The following is an 18987-nucleotide window of genomic DNA, read 5'->3' as shown; positions in this document are numbered from 1 at the left end:
CTTTTTCTGTGCTGCCACAGACTCAGTGGTTTGAATCAAGTGAAAACATTTTGGATCAGTGGGTTTATGGATATTTACCCTGTTAGTTACACACAACTCAGGATATATTGCCTCTTTTTTAAGGAAAATGGGCATTTTGTGGAATAACAGTACATTTCTTTCTTATGGTGGATGAATTTCTTGAGTTTCATTAACTGTTTTGGGGCATTTGCACCATAACGATCAGAGTAAATCTACCAGATGTGCATCATAAAGCCGCCTTGTAGTGTTTTGCTTAAAGGCCTCTCAGAGGTAATTTTGTAGCTCCTCTACAGCATGTTCAGCCACCTCCCGGAGGCAGGCTCTGTTCATACTGATGACTTCAGATTACGTTTTATGTCATGGAAAATGTTCCTTCTTATTTGTCCAAATGGATCTCAGTGCCCAGGTTTTTGGTGCCAAACGGCTGTCAGTGTTCAGGATGACTCATGACTGCTGCCATTTCAATCGTTTGGAGGTTTTTGATGAGTCAACCCAGTAATGTCTCACGACAGCTGAATATAAACCACATTTATAGTCTTATTTACATAAATAACACCTGCAAAAATGTGGATGACAGAAGTTGGTCAGACTCTCAGCTCGAGTTCACATCAGGAGCTGTGGGTCATCAAGTGAGAAAGCAGATGTAATGATTGATGCTTATTCTTGTTGAGGTGTCGGTTAATCATGCTGGCACTTCGTAGGAAGTGTTACCATGGCAACATGAAACATGTTGTCAAAGCTTTTCTATATGAACGCTTTCCCCGGCCTTAACCTGGTTTGGAGCAGCACAGCCAGCACCGTCTCTGGACATTTTGTGTCTCTATGTTCTGGAGACTTTCTCCGGAGCTTTTTTCTGTGACAACAGATTTGTTTGGTAACTCTGGCACCTTTTTTAACAGTAGTTTGCATTTGGAAGCATCGTTGCACTTTCCAAAGCCCGAGTAATGCCTGAAGTAAGACCACAAAGAGGAGACGTCTCGGCTGCAGAGCGACAGCAACGTGGAGAAAAAAGAAGAGGAAGTTTAATCCATTTCTTACCCTGATTCAGTCCAGTTCAATTCATTTATGTTGCACCAAATCACAACAGATGTCATCTCAGTGATACAGTCCAATTCAAGCCAATTAGAGTCCAATTCATTGTAATCATAATCCAATTCATTAAATTCGAAATTAGTCCAATTCATGCATACAGAACCAATTAAAAAATGATTTCCTACGAAGCTGACAGTCTGCAGCTTGCAGGATCCAGTATAATGGCGAAGTTACAGCTTCCAGGTTTGCGCCCTGGAAGGTGCCCAACGTTACGGGACCTGACTCCAGTTCTGTGTTCATGCTGGGGATGAACAACGTTCTCCTAAACATGGGAACTGTGTTTAAAAAACCTGCTAAAAGACTTTGGCAGTAAGGACAGTATATGACTTCCATTCAACCACGACCTCCTGATCTCCCCAAACTGGCAGCAACAAGGAGACTCTCACCTGCAAAGGTGAGCAAATGTAGCAGCAGCTGAACTGTGGCAGGAACACAACATTAGAACTAAGCTGCAGTAAGTCCAGAATAAACCGAAATAAAGACAAACACAGGCATGGGTTCAAAGTTCAGAAGCAACAGATCAGGTCTGTTAATGAGAGAAAGAGTTTGATGAGCTTCTTCTGCTCTGATACAGGCTTTCATTACACCGAGATGCTAAAAGTTAAGAATTAGTGCAGTTAGTTCCCTGATTATTTATGGTTCCTGCTCTGAGGAGAACAACTTTAACTGATCTGTGGTGATTAAACTCTGAGGTGAACAACTTTAACTGATCTGTGGTGATTAAACTCAGAGGTGAACAACTTTAACTGATCTGTGGTGATTAAACTCTGAGGAGAACAACTTTAACTGATCTGTGGGGATTAAACTCAGAGGTGAACAACTTTAACTGATCTGTGGTGATTAAACTCTGAGGTGAACAACTTTAACTGATCTGTGGTGATTAAACTCAGAGGTGAACAACTTTAACTGATCTGTGGTGATTAAACTCTGAGGAGAACAACTTTAACTGATCTGTGGTGATTAAACTCAGTCCTTCATCTTTTATTCCATCCTTCCCGGCTTTAACAAGCTCTTTAAAGCGAAGCGCGCTCAGATTTATTCACCAGGTTCCAGAAAGCATTTCTATATTTGTTGCTTTGATGATGAAACCTTGAAAGTCTTTGCAGGTCAGATCCAGAACAGAGTGGAGCTCCAACAGCTTTTTCTTCTTTTTCGACTCTGAACTCACAAGAAATGAGACGATATTTCTGCCGAAGTCTTTATTTACGAGCAACACCTTCATGTTTTACACACAATATTTTGTCTCTTCCTCTCATTTCTACTAAATTCAGCAACGCAAATTCTCACATTTAATCAACTTCTTCACATTCATCAGCTTCTATTGTTGATGACTGGCTTGAATCAATCCTCTTCAGAGTAGCAACAGAGAAAAATAACCGGTTTTTACAGGTCGAAGCCTCATGAGGAGAAGAAGAAGCTGTAAATCAAAGACGTTCTCTTCCGTTACCAACACTCTTTTTACCGATGGACACCTGAACACAACATCCTTCCACCTCATCACTGCAGGATGTTGTTTTTCTAAGATAGTTTGGCTTCAAAGTCATCTTTTATTTGCAGTTTATGCCTCAAACAGCCTTAAAAGAACCTTCTAAAGTTGTTGGACTCCAGTTAAACACCAGAACTGCCCGACCCAACATTTACAGGTGCTCCAGCACCACTTTAGTACCAGTTGGTGCACGAGATCATGAAACACATGTTGTCCACCTTCCTGTTTCCCATCATGCACTGCGGCAGCTCTCCTGGGGTGTCTGTGGGAAAAAGGCAAACTTATATGAAAGCTAAATAAAAAAGCTTTACATTCATAAAGCTTCTCTTGGGGAAGTAATTCAGATTATAATTCTGCTGCCATGATGCTTTACAGCATATTAATCCAGTTATTCTCTTTATTTTTATTTCTTTATGTTCATTTGATTTCACCATCATTTCATTTGATTTGCTTCTCTGTTATTTTCCCTTCGCAGCTTCACCCACGTTCTGCTTTCCATGCCTGGATGTATGAGACCTAATGACCTCTTACTAAATGACTTGAATTGGAAGGTGATTCCTATCTTTATAAATCCACTTTTTAAGGTATTAAAACCTTATTTTCTGTGTCTGTTGCAGTAATCTTTGCTTCAGCAGGTTAATGCAACCATAAACCGAAATCATTTCTGAAGCTGTGAGGAACATTAACTGATTCTTTAATTCAGTAAAATCAAACTTTACTCAGTAATTGATCGTATGTGAATAAATCTTTGGATTTTTAAGAGAGATTTTCCTCTCAGCTCTCATTATCTAACAGAAAACTCCAGAGTAAGCAGAACTTAGTGTTCTTTGTTACCTTATATTACTTTATTTTGAACTCCTCATATCTAAAACTCTGCAGGAAGCCTGAGAGTGAAGGAGGATTAGAGAAGTGTCCCTGAGTGAAGGCCTGACACTGTACATAAATATGTAAATGATGTGCTCAGACTGTATTTCAGTGCTTTTTATGTACCTTCAGAGGCTGAACTGTCAGTTTTGTCAGACTCCTGCTGTTTCTCTGGTTCCTCTTCTCTCTCCTCATGACTCTGATCTCCTCCCATATCGACCCAGCAGTTCACACCTGAGCAGAAACACACAGGTACAGGTCTGTGAGGGTCTGTAGCTCTAATCTGGACTGAGAGGGTCTGTAGCTCTAATCTGGTCTGAGAGGGTCTGTAGCTCTAATCTGGATTGAGAGGGTCTGTAGCTCTAATCTGGACTGTGAGGGTCTGTAGCTCTAATCTGGACTGTGAGGGTCTGTAGCTCTAATCTGGACTGTGAGGGTCTGTAGCTCTAATCTGGACTGTGAGGGTCTGTAGCTCTAATCTGGACTGTGAGGGTCTGTAGCTCTAATCTGGACTGTGAGGGTCTGTAGCTCTAATCTGGTCTGAGAGGGTCTGTAGCTCTAATCTGGACTGTGAGGGTCTGTAGCTCTAATCTGGACTGTGAGGGTCTGTAGCTCTAATCTGGACTGAGAGGGTCTGTAGCTCTAATCTGGACTGTGAGGGTCTGTAGCTCTAATCTGGACTGAGAGGGTCTGTAGCTCTAATCTGGACTGAGAGGGTCTGTAGCTCTAATCTGGACTCAGAGGGTCTGTAGCTCTAATCTGGACTGTGAGGGTCTGTAGCTCTAATCTGGACTCAGAGGGTCTGTAGCTCTAATCTGGACTGTGAGGGTCTGTAGCTCTAATCTGGTCTGAGAGGGTCTGTAGCTCTAATCTGGACTGAGAGGGTCTGTAGCTCTAATCTGGACTGTGAGGGTCTGTAGCTCTAATCTGGACTGAGATGGTCTGTAGCTCTAATCTGGACTGTGAGGGTCTGTAGCTCTAATCTGGATTGAGAGGGTCTGTAGCTCTAATCTGGACTGAGAGGGTCTGTAGCTCTAATCTGGACTGAGAGGGTCTGTAGCTCTAATTTGGACTGAGAGGGTCTGTAGCTCTAATCTGGACTGTGAGGGTCTATAGCTCTAATCTGGACTGAGAGGGTCTGTAGCTCTAATCTGGACTGAGAGGGTCTGTAGCTCTAATCTGGACTGTGAGGGTCTATAGCTCTAATCTGGACTGAGAGGGTCTGTAGCTCTAATCTGGATTGAGAGGGTCTGTAGCTCTAATCTGGACTGAGAGGGTCTGTAGCTCTAATCTGGACTGTGAGGGTCTGTAGCTCTAATCTGGTCTGAGATGGTCTGTAGCTCTAATCTGGACTGAGAGGGTCTGTAGCTCTAATCTGGTCTGAGAGGGTCTGTAGCTCTAATCTGGACTGTGAGGGTCTGTAGCTCTAATCTGGACTGTGAGGGTCTGTAGCTCTAATCTGGACTGAGAGGGTCTGTAGCTCTAATCTGGACTGTGAGGGTCTGTAGCTCTAATCTGGACTGTGAGGGTCTGTAGCTCTAATCTGGACTGAGAGGGTCTGTAGCTCTAATCTGGACTGTGAGGGTCTGTAGCTCTAATCTGGACTGAGAGGGTCTGTAGCTCTAATCTGGACTGTGAGGGTCTGTAGCTCTAATCTAGACTGTGAGGGTCTCCAGTGGAGCAGTGAAGCTGCAGCAACAGGAAAGCATCCTGCTTGATCTGTTTGATAAATAGAAAACTGCGGCTAGCAGCTGATTAGCTTAGCTCAGCATAAAACCCAAAACAGCAGAAAACATTTGCCACAGCTCGCTTTGTTTTAACCCTAACCCAAGAAAATCCATCTGCCAGCACAGTTAAAGGAGCTCTTTTATAGTTAATTGTGCCAAAACAAAAGCATTTTATGACTGTTCTGCTAAAAAATTCTGGCCCATTACTCGTCTCACTTTGAGAAAACGTACAAAAATGCAGCAAACAAGCAACTCAGGTACGGCGTATGATGTCATCAGTGATGTCGCCACATCTGTTGAAATTAGGTGATTAAATTAGCACATTTACAGTTTCCCTGGGCGGGTCACCTGTCCATCACAGGGCCACACAGAGACTAATGAGACACTCCTGAGGACAGTTTTAGAGACACCAGGTAACCTGACAGCATGTTGTTGGACGGTGGGAGGAACCAGGAGAACCAGGAGAACCCAGAGAACCAGGAGAACCAGGAGAACCAGGAGAACCCAGAGAACCAGGAGAACCAGGAGAACCAGGAGAACCAGGAGAACCCGGAGAACCAGGAGAACCAGGAGAACCAGGAGAACCCAGAGAACCAGGAGAACCCACGAACATACACAGGGAGAACATGCAGCCTCCACACAGACAGAACCAGCCCTTCATTACATCACTTTAGTTCCTGTCATTGGAGAAAATGCAACCAGAAAAACAACCTTTTATAAAACAGAGGCCTGTGAATATCAGTGTGTGGCGAAGGGAGACGTGAGGACAGAAACTGAGACACAGAGGAAGAGGACGAGGACCCTGACCCTAACCTTGACCCTGACCCTAACCCTAACGCTGACCCTGACCTTAACCCTGATCCTAACCCTAACCACCCTGACCCTAACCCTGACCCTGACCCTCACAGCCTCGGTTATCAGCTCAGACGCCTCTAATCCGTCCAATCAGAGAGTTCAGAGGACGCTGCAGACGGGATCGTCTTACTTAACACCCGGCGGTCTGCAATGCATGCTGGGAAATTAAACATGACCGGATTTATATGATCTGTGATGCAGCTGCTGACGGATGTGCACGGACTCACGTGCACATCATTCATACCCTTAAACAGCTGCGTTTATGATCATGTGACACGTAAAAAACAACAACTTTACTTTCATTTGCATTGAGTTTTCAACTGAATTATTATTATAATAATTATTATTACTGATCTGATATTTCACTGAACTGTTAATGAAATAAAACAGCAACTAAATGTCACTTATTTAGCTGAAACTTTGGTTTAAAACCCAAAGTTTGATATTTATGATTAATAAATAATTACAACAATCAGCACCTTCAGATCCACAGTGAAGCTTAGAGTCCAACTGTGACGGTTTGTTAAAGCTCCCAGTGAATCGAGTTATGGTAATAAATGATTAATTATTGACCAGATTATGTTCAACACTTGGAGGCAATGTGGCCCCTTTCAGCTTCTGTCAGCAGATCTTTAAAAGACATCCTCTGGCATCACGATGTCACCGTTTTACGTCTCAGACTAAAGATTTTACTCCAGATCTTTCAGGGTCACTATTTGTAAAAGCACAGCTGGATCTTTCTGAGATTATTTCCCATCATGCACCTGGTGTCAGTCCTTAATAACGCTGAAGTCAGCGATAAGCAGCTTTTAGCCACGGCTGCATTTTAAAGTTCAGATGAAACATCGTAGAGATGCAGCTAGCTGCTCCTCCTCCTGTTCGGTCCAACTGAGCCGTACGTTTTTCTGCCTCATCGCCATGGTTACTGTCAGCCGCAGCCTCCCCTGCTTCCTGTTTGGAAGTGATAACAGCAGAAAGTGTCACTGAACGACACAGTTTACATGAAACAAGACTAAAGACTTTCTCTAACTTTGAAATCGCTGGAAAACTGGTGTTGTGGTAATATTTTGGTTTCGTTTCATGCATCGTTATAAATGTGCTTTAATAACAAAACATCTGTGGCCAGAAACTTTGGTATTTTTCAACACAAAAATACAGAAATTTCTCCTCTGGTGTGGAGCATTAAAGCAAAGATCTAATCTGGGCCTCAGTTCTGTACGATCTTCTGCTGATGCCAGCTGGTCTCTGTCACTCATTCTGGAGCAAACAGGAACAAAATGCTGCTGAATATTTTCACTCCTCTTCACGCCGTTTCCTCACAGCACAGAGACCAATGGAGGCCGTGTGCCTGCAGGAAAATACCAGGCGCCTCGCAGCTGTGTCGCTGCTGGGGGCTTCTGGCAAAGCTGGGGGTCCTGATGAGCTTCAGGTCAAAGTGATAATGGTTCTGACCTTTAGTCCTGAGCTAAACCTCACAGGGGAACAGGGCCATATCACCCAGAACCGGCCCTGCAGGGGAACCAAACGCAAAGCCGAGGCAGCGAGAAGGAATTTAAAGACGGTTTGGGTCAAAGTCACATCTGAAGATGAGCTAGAAGTATATGAAAATAGTATTTCAACAAAACAAATCCGATTCTGCTGCTACAACAAGGTTCTGTAGTCAGAGAATACAGCTGCTAAACTGACCTGCCTGCAGTCCAGACCTGGACACATCTGGACACATCTGGAGCATTATGACATGAAAGAAATGACAAAGGAGGCCCTGAACTATTGAGCTGCTGAAATTCCACATCAGGGAAGAAGAAGAAGAACTTTGAACTCCAGCATTCAGTCATCTCTCCTTAATATTTACAGATGTGTTCAAGTAGCATCTAATCCTGGATTTTTCACAATCTGGCAACCCAGCATTGTACTTAATGACTTGTAACTAATCCATAAAGGGAGAATTAATGATTTAATCAGTGTACTTACAGTGTGTTAAGCCCCGTGTCAGAGAGCAGAACAGAAGCTGCATTCATGGACCTCAGAGCGCCTCCATCAGCATTCAGTGCAGCCGCCTCGCTTCCCTCCGACTGTCTGAGCAGAGCAGATCACAGCGGGACACAAGGCTAAAAATAGCTCTGTCTTCTCAGATATTCTTGTGTTTTGACATGTGTCTCCTTATCTGCACCGCTGCCCTCATCAGTTCAGTCCGGCTGCTTTTAGTCCGACTCTCTCTGCGACTGACCCACAGCGGCAGGCTTTAAAGCTGCGAGCGACCCTGTGGGTGATGGATTTCTACTCTTCTTCTACTACAAACACATGCAAAACACCCTCAGAGGGACACAACGCCGACAGAAAATAACTGGAGACCAAATGCACATCTTTCTGTTAAACAGAAAGTTTATTTCACTCTTTTCTTTGTTAATGAAACACTTCTGGCACAAACATCTGCCACCCTGCAGGAATTCATTAAGATAAATAATCTCCCTGCAGCGGGTTAATTACAGCTTATCTGCATTACTGATTCCAACAAAGTGAGTCTGCGTCAGCTTTATTCCTCCTGCTTTATTCCTCCTGCTTTATTCTTCCTGCTTTATTCCTCCTGCACCCCTCAGGTCAGCTTTATTCCTCCTGCTTTATTCCTCCTGCTTTATTCCTCCTGCACCCCTCAGATCAGCTTTATTCCTCCTGCTTTATTCCTCCTGCTTTATTCCTCCTGCTTTATTCCTCCTGCTTTATTCCTCCTGCACCCCTCAGGTCAGCTTTATTCCTCCTGCTTTATTCCTCCTGCTTTATTCCTCCTGCTTTATTCCTCCTGCACCCCTCAGGTCAGCTTTATTCCTCCTGCTTTATTCCTCCTGCTTTATTCCTCCTGCACCCCTCAGATCAGCTTTATTCCTCCTGCTTTATTCCTCCTGCTTTATTCCTCCTGCTTTATTCCTCCTGCTTTATTCCTCCTACACCCCTCAGGTCAGCTTTATTCCTCCTGCTTTATTCCTCCTGCTTTATTCCTCCTGCTTTATTCCTCCTGCTTTATTCCTCCTGCACCCCTCAGGTCAGCTTTATTCCTCCTGCTTTATTCCTCCTGCTTTATTCCTCCTGCACCCCTCAGGTCAGCTTTATTCCTCCTGCTTTATTCCTCCTGCTTTATTCCTCCTGCACCCCTCAGATCAGCTTTATTCCTCCTGCTTTATTCCTCCTGCTTTATTCCTCCTGCTTTATTCCTCCTGCACCCCTCAGGTCAGCTTTATTCCTCCTGCTTTATTCCTCCTGCTTTATTCCTCCTGCTTTATTCCTCCTGCTTTATTCCTCCTGCACCCCTCAGGTCAGCTTTATTCCTCCTGCTTTATTCCTCCTGCTTTATTCCTCCTGCACCCCTCAGATCAGCTTTATTCCTCCTGCTTTATTCCTCCTGCTTTATTCCTCCTGCTTTATTCCTCCTGCTTTATTCCTCCTGCACCCCTCAGGTCAGCTTTATTCCTCCTGCTTTATTCCTCCTGCTTTATTCCTCCTGCACCCCTCAGGTCAGCTTTATTCCTCCTGCTTTATTCCTCCTGCTTTATTCCTCCTGCACCCCTCAGATCTGCTTTATTCCTCCTGCTTTATTCCTCCTGCTTTATTCCTCCTGCACCCCTCAGATCAGCTTTATTCCTCCTGCTTTATTCCTCCTGCACCCCTCAGGTCAGCTTTATTCCTCCTGCTTTATTCCTCCTGCTTTATTCCTCCTGCTTTATTCCTCCTGCACCCCTCAGATCAGCTTTATTCCTCCTGCTTTATTCCTCCTGCTTTATTCCTCCTGCTTTATTCCTCCTGCTTTATTCCTCCTGCTTTATTCCTCCTGCACCCCTCAGGTCAGCTTTATTCCTCCTGCTTTATTCCTCCTGCACCCCTCAGGTCAGCTTTATTCCTCCTGCTTTATTCCTCCTGCACCCCTCAGGTCAGCTTTATTCCTCCTGCACCTCAGCTTTATTCCTGCTTTATTCCTCCTGCTTTATTCCTCCTGCACCTCTCAGATCAGCTTTATTCCTCCTGCACCTCTCAGATGGTGTCAGGACGGCATCACCAAAAGTTCTGCTTTTTCTTGCAGAAAATATAGATAATATTTAATTTCTACAGCTTGCAAAATGTAGGAATTCGTTAAATTATTAAACATATGTAACTGAACAGAATACTTTTGGACCTGGACACAAACAAATCCAGTGGACTTGATCATATAAAAGAGAAAAATGTCACCGATGTCATGTCATCTAATAAAAGATTTGATCAATTACTTTTAGAGCATTTGCAGCTAATTTCTTTCTTTAGTAAAATATGTACCTGTTGACATGAATTTGTGGTTAACAGCTAACCAACAAAGCAAACCTAATGCCAGACATTTTTTAGTTTCAAGGAGATATTTCTGGTTTCCGAGGCACAGTGAATGCAACTTAAGACGTATGCAAATGTATTTCTTGGTGACGTCATTAAGTAAATAAAGAAGTGGCTTGGACTATTAAGGAGGTATTTTCAGAAAGTTAAGGACCTGTGTCGTTTATGGGAGGGAATAATTCACTTTTTGATCCTGCAGAACTTGTATCTATAACACAAAGAAAGAAAAAAGAAAACATACGTTCACTTTAAATAAAGTCAGAGCTAAAAAACACATTGAATGTACAAACACTTATTGTTGTGCCATGATTCATGTGGCCTCTGCAAGATCATTTTTGTGTTAATCTCTTTGTTCTTGTGACATGTTGCCCTCGTGCGGTCCACCTCCGCCATGCCTGCATTGAGCTGACATGTTTACAAGACTGAGCTCCGCCCGCAGACACACACAGAGGCAACAACCAGAGCTGGAACAGAAATTAATGTGATCCCACCTAATCGACCCCTCGCAGTCTCTGAGGTCCCTCCGCCTCTGTTAGCCGCCGGTTCCGATAAGTTTGTTTCCAGGCAGAATCCCGACTGACGCGTCAGCGGAGAGCAGGACGGTAAAGATCCTGATGAATGAGAGGAGGGATCACTCCGCGCAACAAAGCGGAAACAAATTGATAGTGAGGGACTTTTCAACAAGCCCAGACAGGAACGGATCACCAGCTGGTTCCAGAGGCCCAACAACACCAGAACTGCTGGTTTCTTATAGATAATTTCCCTGTGAGCAACAGGATTTGTTGAAACACCAAATTAGTTGGAAATGAGGCTCTTCTTTCTGTTGTATGACTGAATTAGTTCAGTTTATGATGAGATATTCTCAATATAAACTAAGTTAAACTATAAGTTAATTTGATTTAAATTTAAAATTCTTCATATCAAATGTGTAATAAAATACACTAAATTTAATTCAGTTTACAACTAAAAGAAAATAAAAATGTATGCCTCTGTAATACCTTATAGTCTTTGCTTATATGGGAGAAAGGAAGAAGTATAAAGTTATTTAATCCCAACCTTTAAATACTCCATGATGACGTTGAAGTAATGTTAAAGGAAACTTCCACAGAAGTTGTGATATTTGTTTTCTCCACATTTTTAAGCCCCAGATTGTAACAAAACCTTTTAGTGTAGTCTTTGAATTGAACATAGCCTCAAATCTGAACCTCATGTCTTCACAAAGCATTTTCACCTGCACGGCTGAAGCTTTGGAGCATTCGTTCATTACAGCTATCCTGCAAACATCCAGGACAAAAATGACCCATATAACACAATGACAAGAAGCTGAAGAAACACACTGGATATTGTGTTTGGAAACATTTTTTTATAGTTTAATTACTTTACTTGTGTTCCTCAGACAGTCGGTCATCGGAGAGGCTCGTTTAAATACCATCAGAACTGAAACATTCAACTGAATTCATGTTTAAAATGACCAAAAAAATGTTTCTTTGCGTTGGGTAATAAACTCACAGAAAAGCTCCCATATTATTTTTATTAAACAATCAGAAGAGGAATAAATCTACAGCTGGCCACTGAACTCTGACCTTTGACCCATTCAGGCAGAAAAAAGGCTCCTAACTCAAGGGATGAACCAGTGTTGTGTCGACACAGAACAGACAACTTAGCAAAGAAGCCATTTTAAACTGGATCTTTAGGCTCTTTGTTACCAGCAGCCTGTCACAAAGACACATCATTTGTTCCCATTTCTTTAGCTGCATCTATGAAAAACAGCAAAGAAAACACAGTTTGACAGACAGAAAATAGGATTTCTGCAGCAACAAGGTGATTCCCAAAGAGCTATTAGCTGAAAACTTGGCATATCTCAGCATGGTGTGCAGTGTGTCCTTAAAACATTTGAGGAAACTGGACAAGTGGAGGACAAAAGAAGAAGAGTCAGGCCTAAAAAACTATCTCCAGCAGATGAACAGGATCTGAAAGTGATGTCCTTAAGAAAGAGGAAAAAATCCAGCTGTGACCTGACAGGACCTGAGAGATGCATCTGGACCTTCAGCTGATCCATCTACTGTTGGCCCAAGCCTCATCAGAAATGGGCTCCATATCCGCTTACATTTATGTTTCACCATGTTTCAGTAGGTCACTACTTCCTTTTTCATGGAAATATATACAGAAATGAGAGCTGGGTCAGGACGTTTCCTCAGAAATGTATAAATTAAAACAAAATCTCTTAAGCAATGAGGAGTGGTACGTCTGTTTTTTTTGGCTGCTCTTTGTCTCCTCCTCGCTCGTCCCGCGCCCCTCCACTCTGCCCCTCTGCAGTGACGTCACGCATGGGGCGCGCTAATGAACAACAAACAAGACGTTACGTGAAGGGGCCGACGTGATTGGCTGAGAGCGCCGAGCCCTGTCAAGCACGAGGACAGGGGAAGAAGACGCCGGTTGCTATGCAGGTTGTTGAGGAGGAGGACAGTTTGGAGATTTACTTTAATTTTTTGGGGCCTTTTCAGACACACACTGAGCATCTGGGCTGAAACTGGAAGAAGAACGAAGCCTAAAAACACCTGATGGAGAGAAAACAATAAGAACTTCTGGAAAATTTATCCCAGCTCACAGTGGAAGTTATTCAGAGTGTTAACACCTCAGCAGGATTATAAAAATTATAGATTTTATGAAGAATTAAGCTAAATATGAAATATTAAAACATTTAACATGGACTCTGTATGAAATACAGGATCTAAAACCGTGTTAGGTAAAAGTAAATGCAAACATATTAACTCTGGGTCAGAACAGATCGCTTAGTTTTCTTCTCTGTAAATTAACGTTCGTCCCACAGTTCAATACTTTATTAATATCAATCAAAAAACATTTTATAGACTAAGTGTTGACAAAATGTAAAATTATAAACTTTCTTGTTGGAAAATATTAATGTAATAGTTATAAACTCATTACTTTTCAATGTTAGTTAATATTTTATTAAAATATTCAAAAATATCCGTGCTGTTTGACGCCAGTAGCTGTTTTTCACGACGTACACTACGTTTTACGTCACCACGTTGACTCTAAAGCGGAAGTGGACACGTGGGGTAGAAGGAACTGCAACTGCGCATGTTGAGGCCGCAGTTCTTCTTCGTGTCATTTGCATTTATTTTTTTTTTACTGGGCACGCGGAGGTCTTAGAAACACAGAACGAGGCGTTTGAAGCGAAAACTTTACGGTTCTTAAAGAAACGTGTCGGTTCGACGCGATTTTCCTCGCCGGAAGCAGAACAATAAAGTTCTGAAGCTAGCGTGTTATCCGCTCAGCTAGCCGTGCCTGCTCCAACAGTTCGAGGATCAGAAGTCAGCCCTCTCCCTCCTCTTCACCATGGCTGTGAGAGCGTCCTTTGAGAAGAACAACGAGATCGGTTGCTTCGCCAAACTCACCAATACCTACTGCCTGGTGGCCATCGGCGGCTCGGAGAACTTCTACAGGTGAGCTGACACCTGTCACACACGTGTAACTGTCGCTGCGCGAGCTGGGGGAAAAGCGGTTGGGGCGCGCGGAGACCGGAGATCTGGTCCGGCTGCGGTGGCCTCTGGCTGCGGTGGGCTCTGGCTGCGGTGGCCTCTGTATGAGGTGCTCAGTGGGCCGTTCAGAGGGGAGAAATACGACTTATTATTAAAAACGCATGACGTAGAATAACTTTTGTGTATTTCCCTGCATGACAGTAAAATCTGATCTTAGTTTGGTTTAGGAGACGCAGAACAAACGAGTCAAAATTAAACTACTACAAAGATGCACAAGGTGACAGAGACCAAACAACTATGAAGAGAAATAATAACCAAAACAGCAACCACCTGAGTTGTAAAACCTTTATAAACCAGGCCTGAAACGATTCCTGGAGGTGAATTATTATCCTCGCTTCCTTCTGCTCAGCTGTTTCACACGGACAGTTATTACTGTGGCACAGCAGCGTTCCTTTAAAAAGTAAAAGGAGCTCTGGGGACAGCACTCCTGAAACCTGCTCTGAGATAAATGTGACCCCCGCTGCTTTGTGTTATTTGTTATAACCCGTCACAGACAGACTGCAGAATGTGTTCAGGGTCCAGTTCAGGATTATTTCAGCTTAAAAGGACAGTTTTCCTTTCAGAGGGCCGACCAACGTTGAGGGAGACGAGGATCCTCCAGAGTCTTGGGTTCGGGTTAAGCCTCAGAAATGTTCATCTGGAAGCTTCAATAAGCCGAGAGCTTTGAATAAGATGCTTTGGGAACAACTGAGAGAGAAACATTTTAAAAAGGTTAAACTGAGACGTTCTTTGAACTGATGTTTAAACGTGTGTTTTGGGTTTTTTTCAGTGTGTTTGAAGGCGAGTTGTCAGAAACCATCCCGGTGGTCCACGCCTCCATAGCAGGCTGCCGCATCATCGGGCGCATGTGTGTCAGTGAGTAAAACTGTCTGTGCTCCTCTAATGTTCCCGCCGCCCTACTCCTCCTTTATCTCATGACCGCTGCGGCGCTCTCCTGTGGTCAGGTAACCGCCACGGCCTCCTGTTGCCCAGCAACACCACAGACCAGGAGCTGCAGCACATCAGGAACTCGCTGCCAGACGCCGTGAAGATGCAGAGGGTGGAGGAGAGGCTTTCTGCGCTGGGAAACGTCATCGCCTGCAACGACTACGTGGCGCTGGTGCACCCCGACCTGGACAGGGTGAGACCCACTGACACCTGAGACCCTTTACACCTGAGACCCTTTACACCTGAGACCCACTCACACCTGAGACCCACTCACACCTGAGACCCACTCACACCTGAGACCCTTTACACCTGAGACCCTTTACACCTGAGACCCACTCACACCTGAGACCCACTCACACCTGAGACCCACTCACACCTGAGACCCACTCACACCTAAGACCCACCCACTCACACCTGAGACCCACCCACTCACACCTGAGACCCTTTACACCTGAGACCCTTTACACCTGAGACCCACTCACACCCGAGACCCACTCACACCCGAGACCCACTCACACCCGAGACCCACTCACACCCGAGACTCACTCACACCTGAGACCCACTCACACCTGAGACCCACTCACACCCGAGACTCACTCACACCTGAGACCCACTCACACCTGAGACCCACTCACACCTGAGACCCACTCACACCTGAGACCCACTGACACCTGAGACCCACTGACACCTGAGACCCACTGACACCTGAGACCCACTCACACCAGAGACCCACTCACACCTGAGACCCACTCACACCTGAGACCCACTCACACCAGAGACCCACTCACACCAGAGACCCACTCACACCTGAGACCCACTCACACCTGAGACCCACTGACACCTGAGACCCACTGACACCTGAGACCCACTGACACCTGAGACCCACTCACACCAGAGACCCACTCACACCCGAGACCCACTGACACCCGAGACCCACTGACACCCGAGACCCACTGACACCCGAGACCCACTGACACCCGAGACCCACTGACACCCGAGACCCACTGACACCCGAGACCCACTGACACCCGAGACCCACTGACACCCGAGACCCACTGACACCCGAGACCCACTCACACCTGAGACCCACTCACACCTGAGACCCACTCACACCCGAGACCCACTCACACCCGAGACCCACTCACACCCGAGACCCACTCACACCCGAGACCCACTCACACCCGAGACCCACTCACACCCGAGACCCACTCACACCCGAGACTCACTCACACCCGAGACCCACTCACACCCGAGACCCACTCACACCCGAGACCCACTCACACCCGAGACCCACTCACACCCGAGACCCACTCACACCCGAGACCCACTCACACCCGAGACCCACTCACACCCGAGACCCACTCACACCCGAGACCCACTCACACCCGAGACCCACTCACACCCGAGACCCACTCACACCCGAGACCCACTCACACCCGAGACCCACTCACACCCGAGACCCACTCACACCCGAGACCCACTCACACCCGAGACCCACTCACACCCGAGACCCACTCACACCCGAGACCCACTCACACCCGAGACCCACTCACACCCGAGACCCACTCACACCCGAGACCCACTCACACCCGAGACCCACTCACACCCGAGACCCACTCACACCCGAGACCCACTCACACCCGAGACCCACTGACACCCGAGACCCACTGACACCCGAGACCCACTGACACCCGAGACCCACTGACACCCGAGACCCACTGACACCCGAGACCCACTGACACCCGAGACCCACTGACACCCGAGACCCACTGACACCCGAGACCCACTCACACCCGAGACCCACTCACACCCGAGACCCACTCACACCCGAGACCCACTCACACCCGAGACCCACTCACACCCGAGACCCACTCACACCCGAGACCCACCCACTCACACCCGAGACCCACCCACTCACACCCGAGACCCACCCACTCACACCTGAGACCCACCCACTCACACCTGAGACCCACCCACTCACACCTGAGACCCACCCACTCACACCTGAGACCCACCCACTCACACCCGAGACCCACTCACACCCGAGACCCACTCACACCCGAGACCCACTCACACCCGAGACCCACTCACACCCGAGACCCACTCACACCCGAGACCCACTCACACCCGAGACCCACTGACACCCGAGACCCACTCACTCACACCCGAGACCCTCTCACTCACACCCGAGACCCTCTCACACCCGAGACCCACTCACACCCGAGACCCACTCACACCCGAGACCCACTCACACCCGAGACCCACCCACTCACACCCGAGACCCACCCACTCACACCCGAGACCCACCCACTCACACCTGAGACCCAGTCCCGGTTCTGCTTTTCTAAAGTCCTGCAGAAACTTCTTAAGATTAATTAGAATCTTTATCAAACTGAAGCAGGAAGGAAATAGTTCCGGGGTTTGGGGTTTAGATCATAGGAAACAAAAGTAGAACTCGCCGAAGGGATCCCACCTGGCCTGGGAACGCCGTGGGATCCCCGGGGGCAGCTGGAGTGGGGGGCGGGGTTCCCTGCTGGTTCTGAGACCCGACCTCGGGTTAGAGGGGGTGGAGTCACATGTTTTGCCGTCTTGCTCTCAGGAGACGGAGGAGATCCTGGCAGACACTCTGCAGGTGGAGGTCTTCCGTCAGACCGTGGCGGAGCAGGTCCTCGTCGGCTCCTACTGTGCGTTCAGCAACCAGGGCGGCCTGGTCCACCCGAAGACGTCCATCGAAGACCAGGACGAGCTGTCGTCTCTGCTGCAGGTCCCTCTGGTGGTGAGTGGCGGCTCTTTGGTGTTCTCGCCGTGTCCGAACACGGGAAACCAAACGGGTCTTTTGTTTTCCTGCAGGCCGGAACCGTGAACCGGGGCAGCGAGGTGATCGCGGCGGGGATGGTGGTCAACGACTGGAGCGCCTTCTGCGGCTTGGACACCACCAGCACCGAGCTGTCGGTCATCGAGAGCGTGTTCAGACTCAGCGAGACGGCGCAGCCCTCCGCCATCGCCACCAGCATGAGGGACTCTATGATCGACAGGTGACCAGCACACCCTGGGTCGGACCTTCTGGGTCAGAGCTGCTTTATAAAAGAAGGCTTCTCGCTCGGAGCAGGTTTCAGAAGCCGCAGATTAGAATGAATTTAATCATCCAAACATGAAACCTGCTGCTCCGACGCAGACCCGGGCCTGGAGCCACTGAGCAGAACATGGCATCACCCCCCTGACTCTGAGGCTGCTGAAATGGCAGGGAGCTGGGGGGGGGGGTCCAACAGAACCAGCATTTTAACAGTGATATTTTACTCTTTATTAAACGGCAGAATGGGAAAATGTCCCGTCAGTTTCAGACTTTTCTTCTCCACAAAGTGTCAAAATGAACATTTAATTTGTGTTTGTGGTCCTTTGAGCCCCTGAAAGAAGCCGATCTGTGTCAGGAGGTGATTAGAAGCTGGAGGTCAGATGGTTCAGATGTTCCTGTGAATCTGTGGTTAAACCTTCTCTCCTTCTGTTTCCCATCAGCCTGGCGTAGAGGAGCTCTGCTTCAGGAAGCTGCTGGACCTCATCTCCCTCCTTCCAAACTCGGTTCATTTACTCTTCCAACAATTATCAGCTACAGTTTTACCTTTTCAAAGGGCAGATGAAACGGGTCCAGCGGCGCCGCCTCGTCCTGCCGATGATCAGTAGAAGCTTCTTTTGGCCGGTGGGAGGTAAATTAACTGTTTGAATGAGGGAAGGTTATGCAGACATGGGTGTGAAAGTATTTCTGAGCTCCCTGCAGCCCTGAGATCCAAACCGCCTCCACCATTTTCTCAACATTTCTGGAAGCTGCGGTGGAACTCGGTGAAGATGGAGCGCAGGCTGCAGGAGGAGCGTAAACTAGTCTGAGCGAGTCTGGAATCACCGTTTGATACTGAAGCGTCCAGTAATGATGGATAAGAATGCAGTGAGCCGATGTTTTCTGTGTGAAAAGAGACAAAACGAACGTCTCTTCTGTCTGTAAAGTTAAATAAAACTGATCGCTCTTTTTATCCTTTGTTGGATTTCTGTTTACTTTTGGATTTCTACCACATTATGGCTGAATTACAGGTGATCCCTTCTTCCTGTTCCT

The 18987-nt window shown here is 46.5% G+C and overlaps 1 protein-coding gene across 1 annotated transcript; it reads left to right on the top strand.

The window, feature by feature from the left end:
* The first annotated feature begins 13512 nt into the window (after window positions 1-13512).
* On the top strand, window positions 13513-18905 carry eif6 (eukaryotic translation initiation factor 6). The gene is made up of 6 exons (XM_072381349.1): window positions 13513-13862; window positions 14728-14813; window positions 14903-15078; window positions 17485-17661; window positions 17736-17920; window positions 18399-18905. The coding sequence occupies exons 1-6, from the start codon at window positions 13756-13758 to the stop codon at window positions 18406-18408; spliced, it is 741 nt and encodes a 246-aa protein (XP_072237450.1). The 5' UTR covers window positions 13513-13755; the 3' UTR covers window positions 18409-18905.
* Window positions 18906-18987: the final 82 nt, after the last annotated feature.

Source organism: Leuresthes tenuis, unplaced genomic scaffold (assembly GCF_036924035.1).
Source record: "Leuresthes tenuis unplaced genomic scaffold, fLeuTen1.0.hap1 SCAF_3, whole genome shotgun sequence".
Taxonomy (NCBI): Eukaryota; Metazoa; Chordata; class Actinopteri; order Atheriniformes; family Atherinopsidae; genus Leuresthes; species Leuresthes tenuis.
Note: the sequence above shows the minus strand (reverse complement) of the source record. Positions and strands in the feature narration are given on the sequence as shown.

Excerpts from the sequence above, each read along its gene's own strand:
- eif6 (XM_072381349.1), top strand. The coding sequence starts at position 13,756 with ATGGCTGTGAGAGCGTCCTTTGAGAAGAACAACGAGATCGGTTGCTTC. Across the intron at positions 14,814-14,902 it reads CATCGGGCGCATGTGTGTCA|GTAACCGCCACGGCCTCCTG; the intron begins GTGAGTAAAACT and ends TCCTGTGGTCAG. Across the intron at positions 15,079-17,484 it reads TGCACCCCGACCTGGACAGG|GAGACGGAGGAGATCCTGGC; the intron begins GTGAGACCCACT and ends TCTTGCTCTCAG.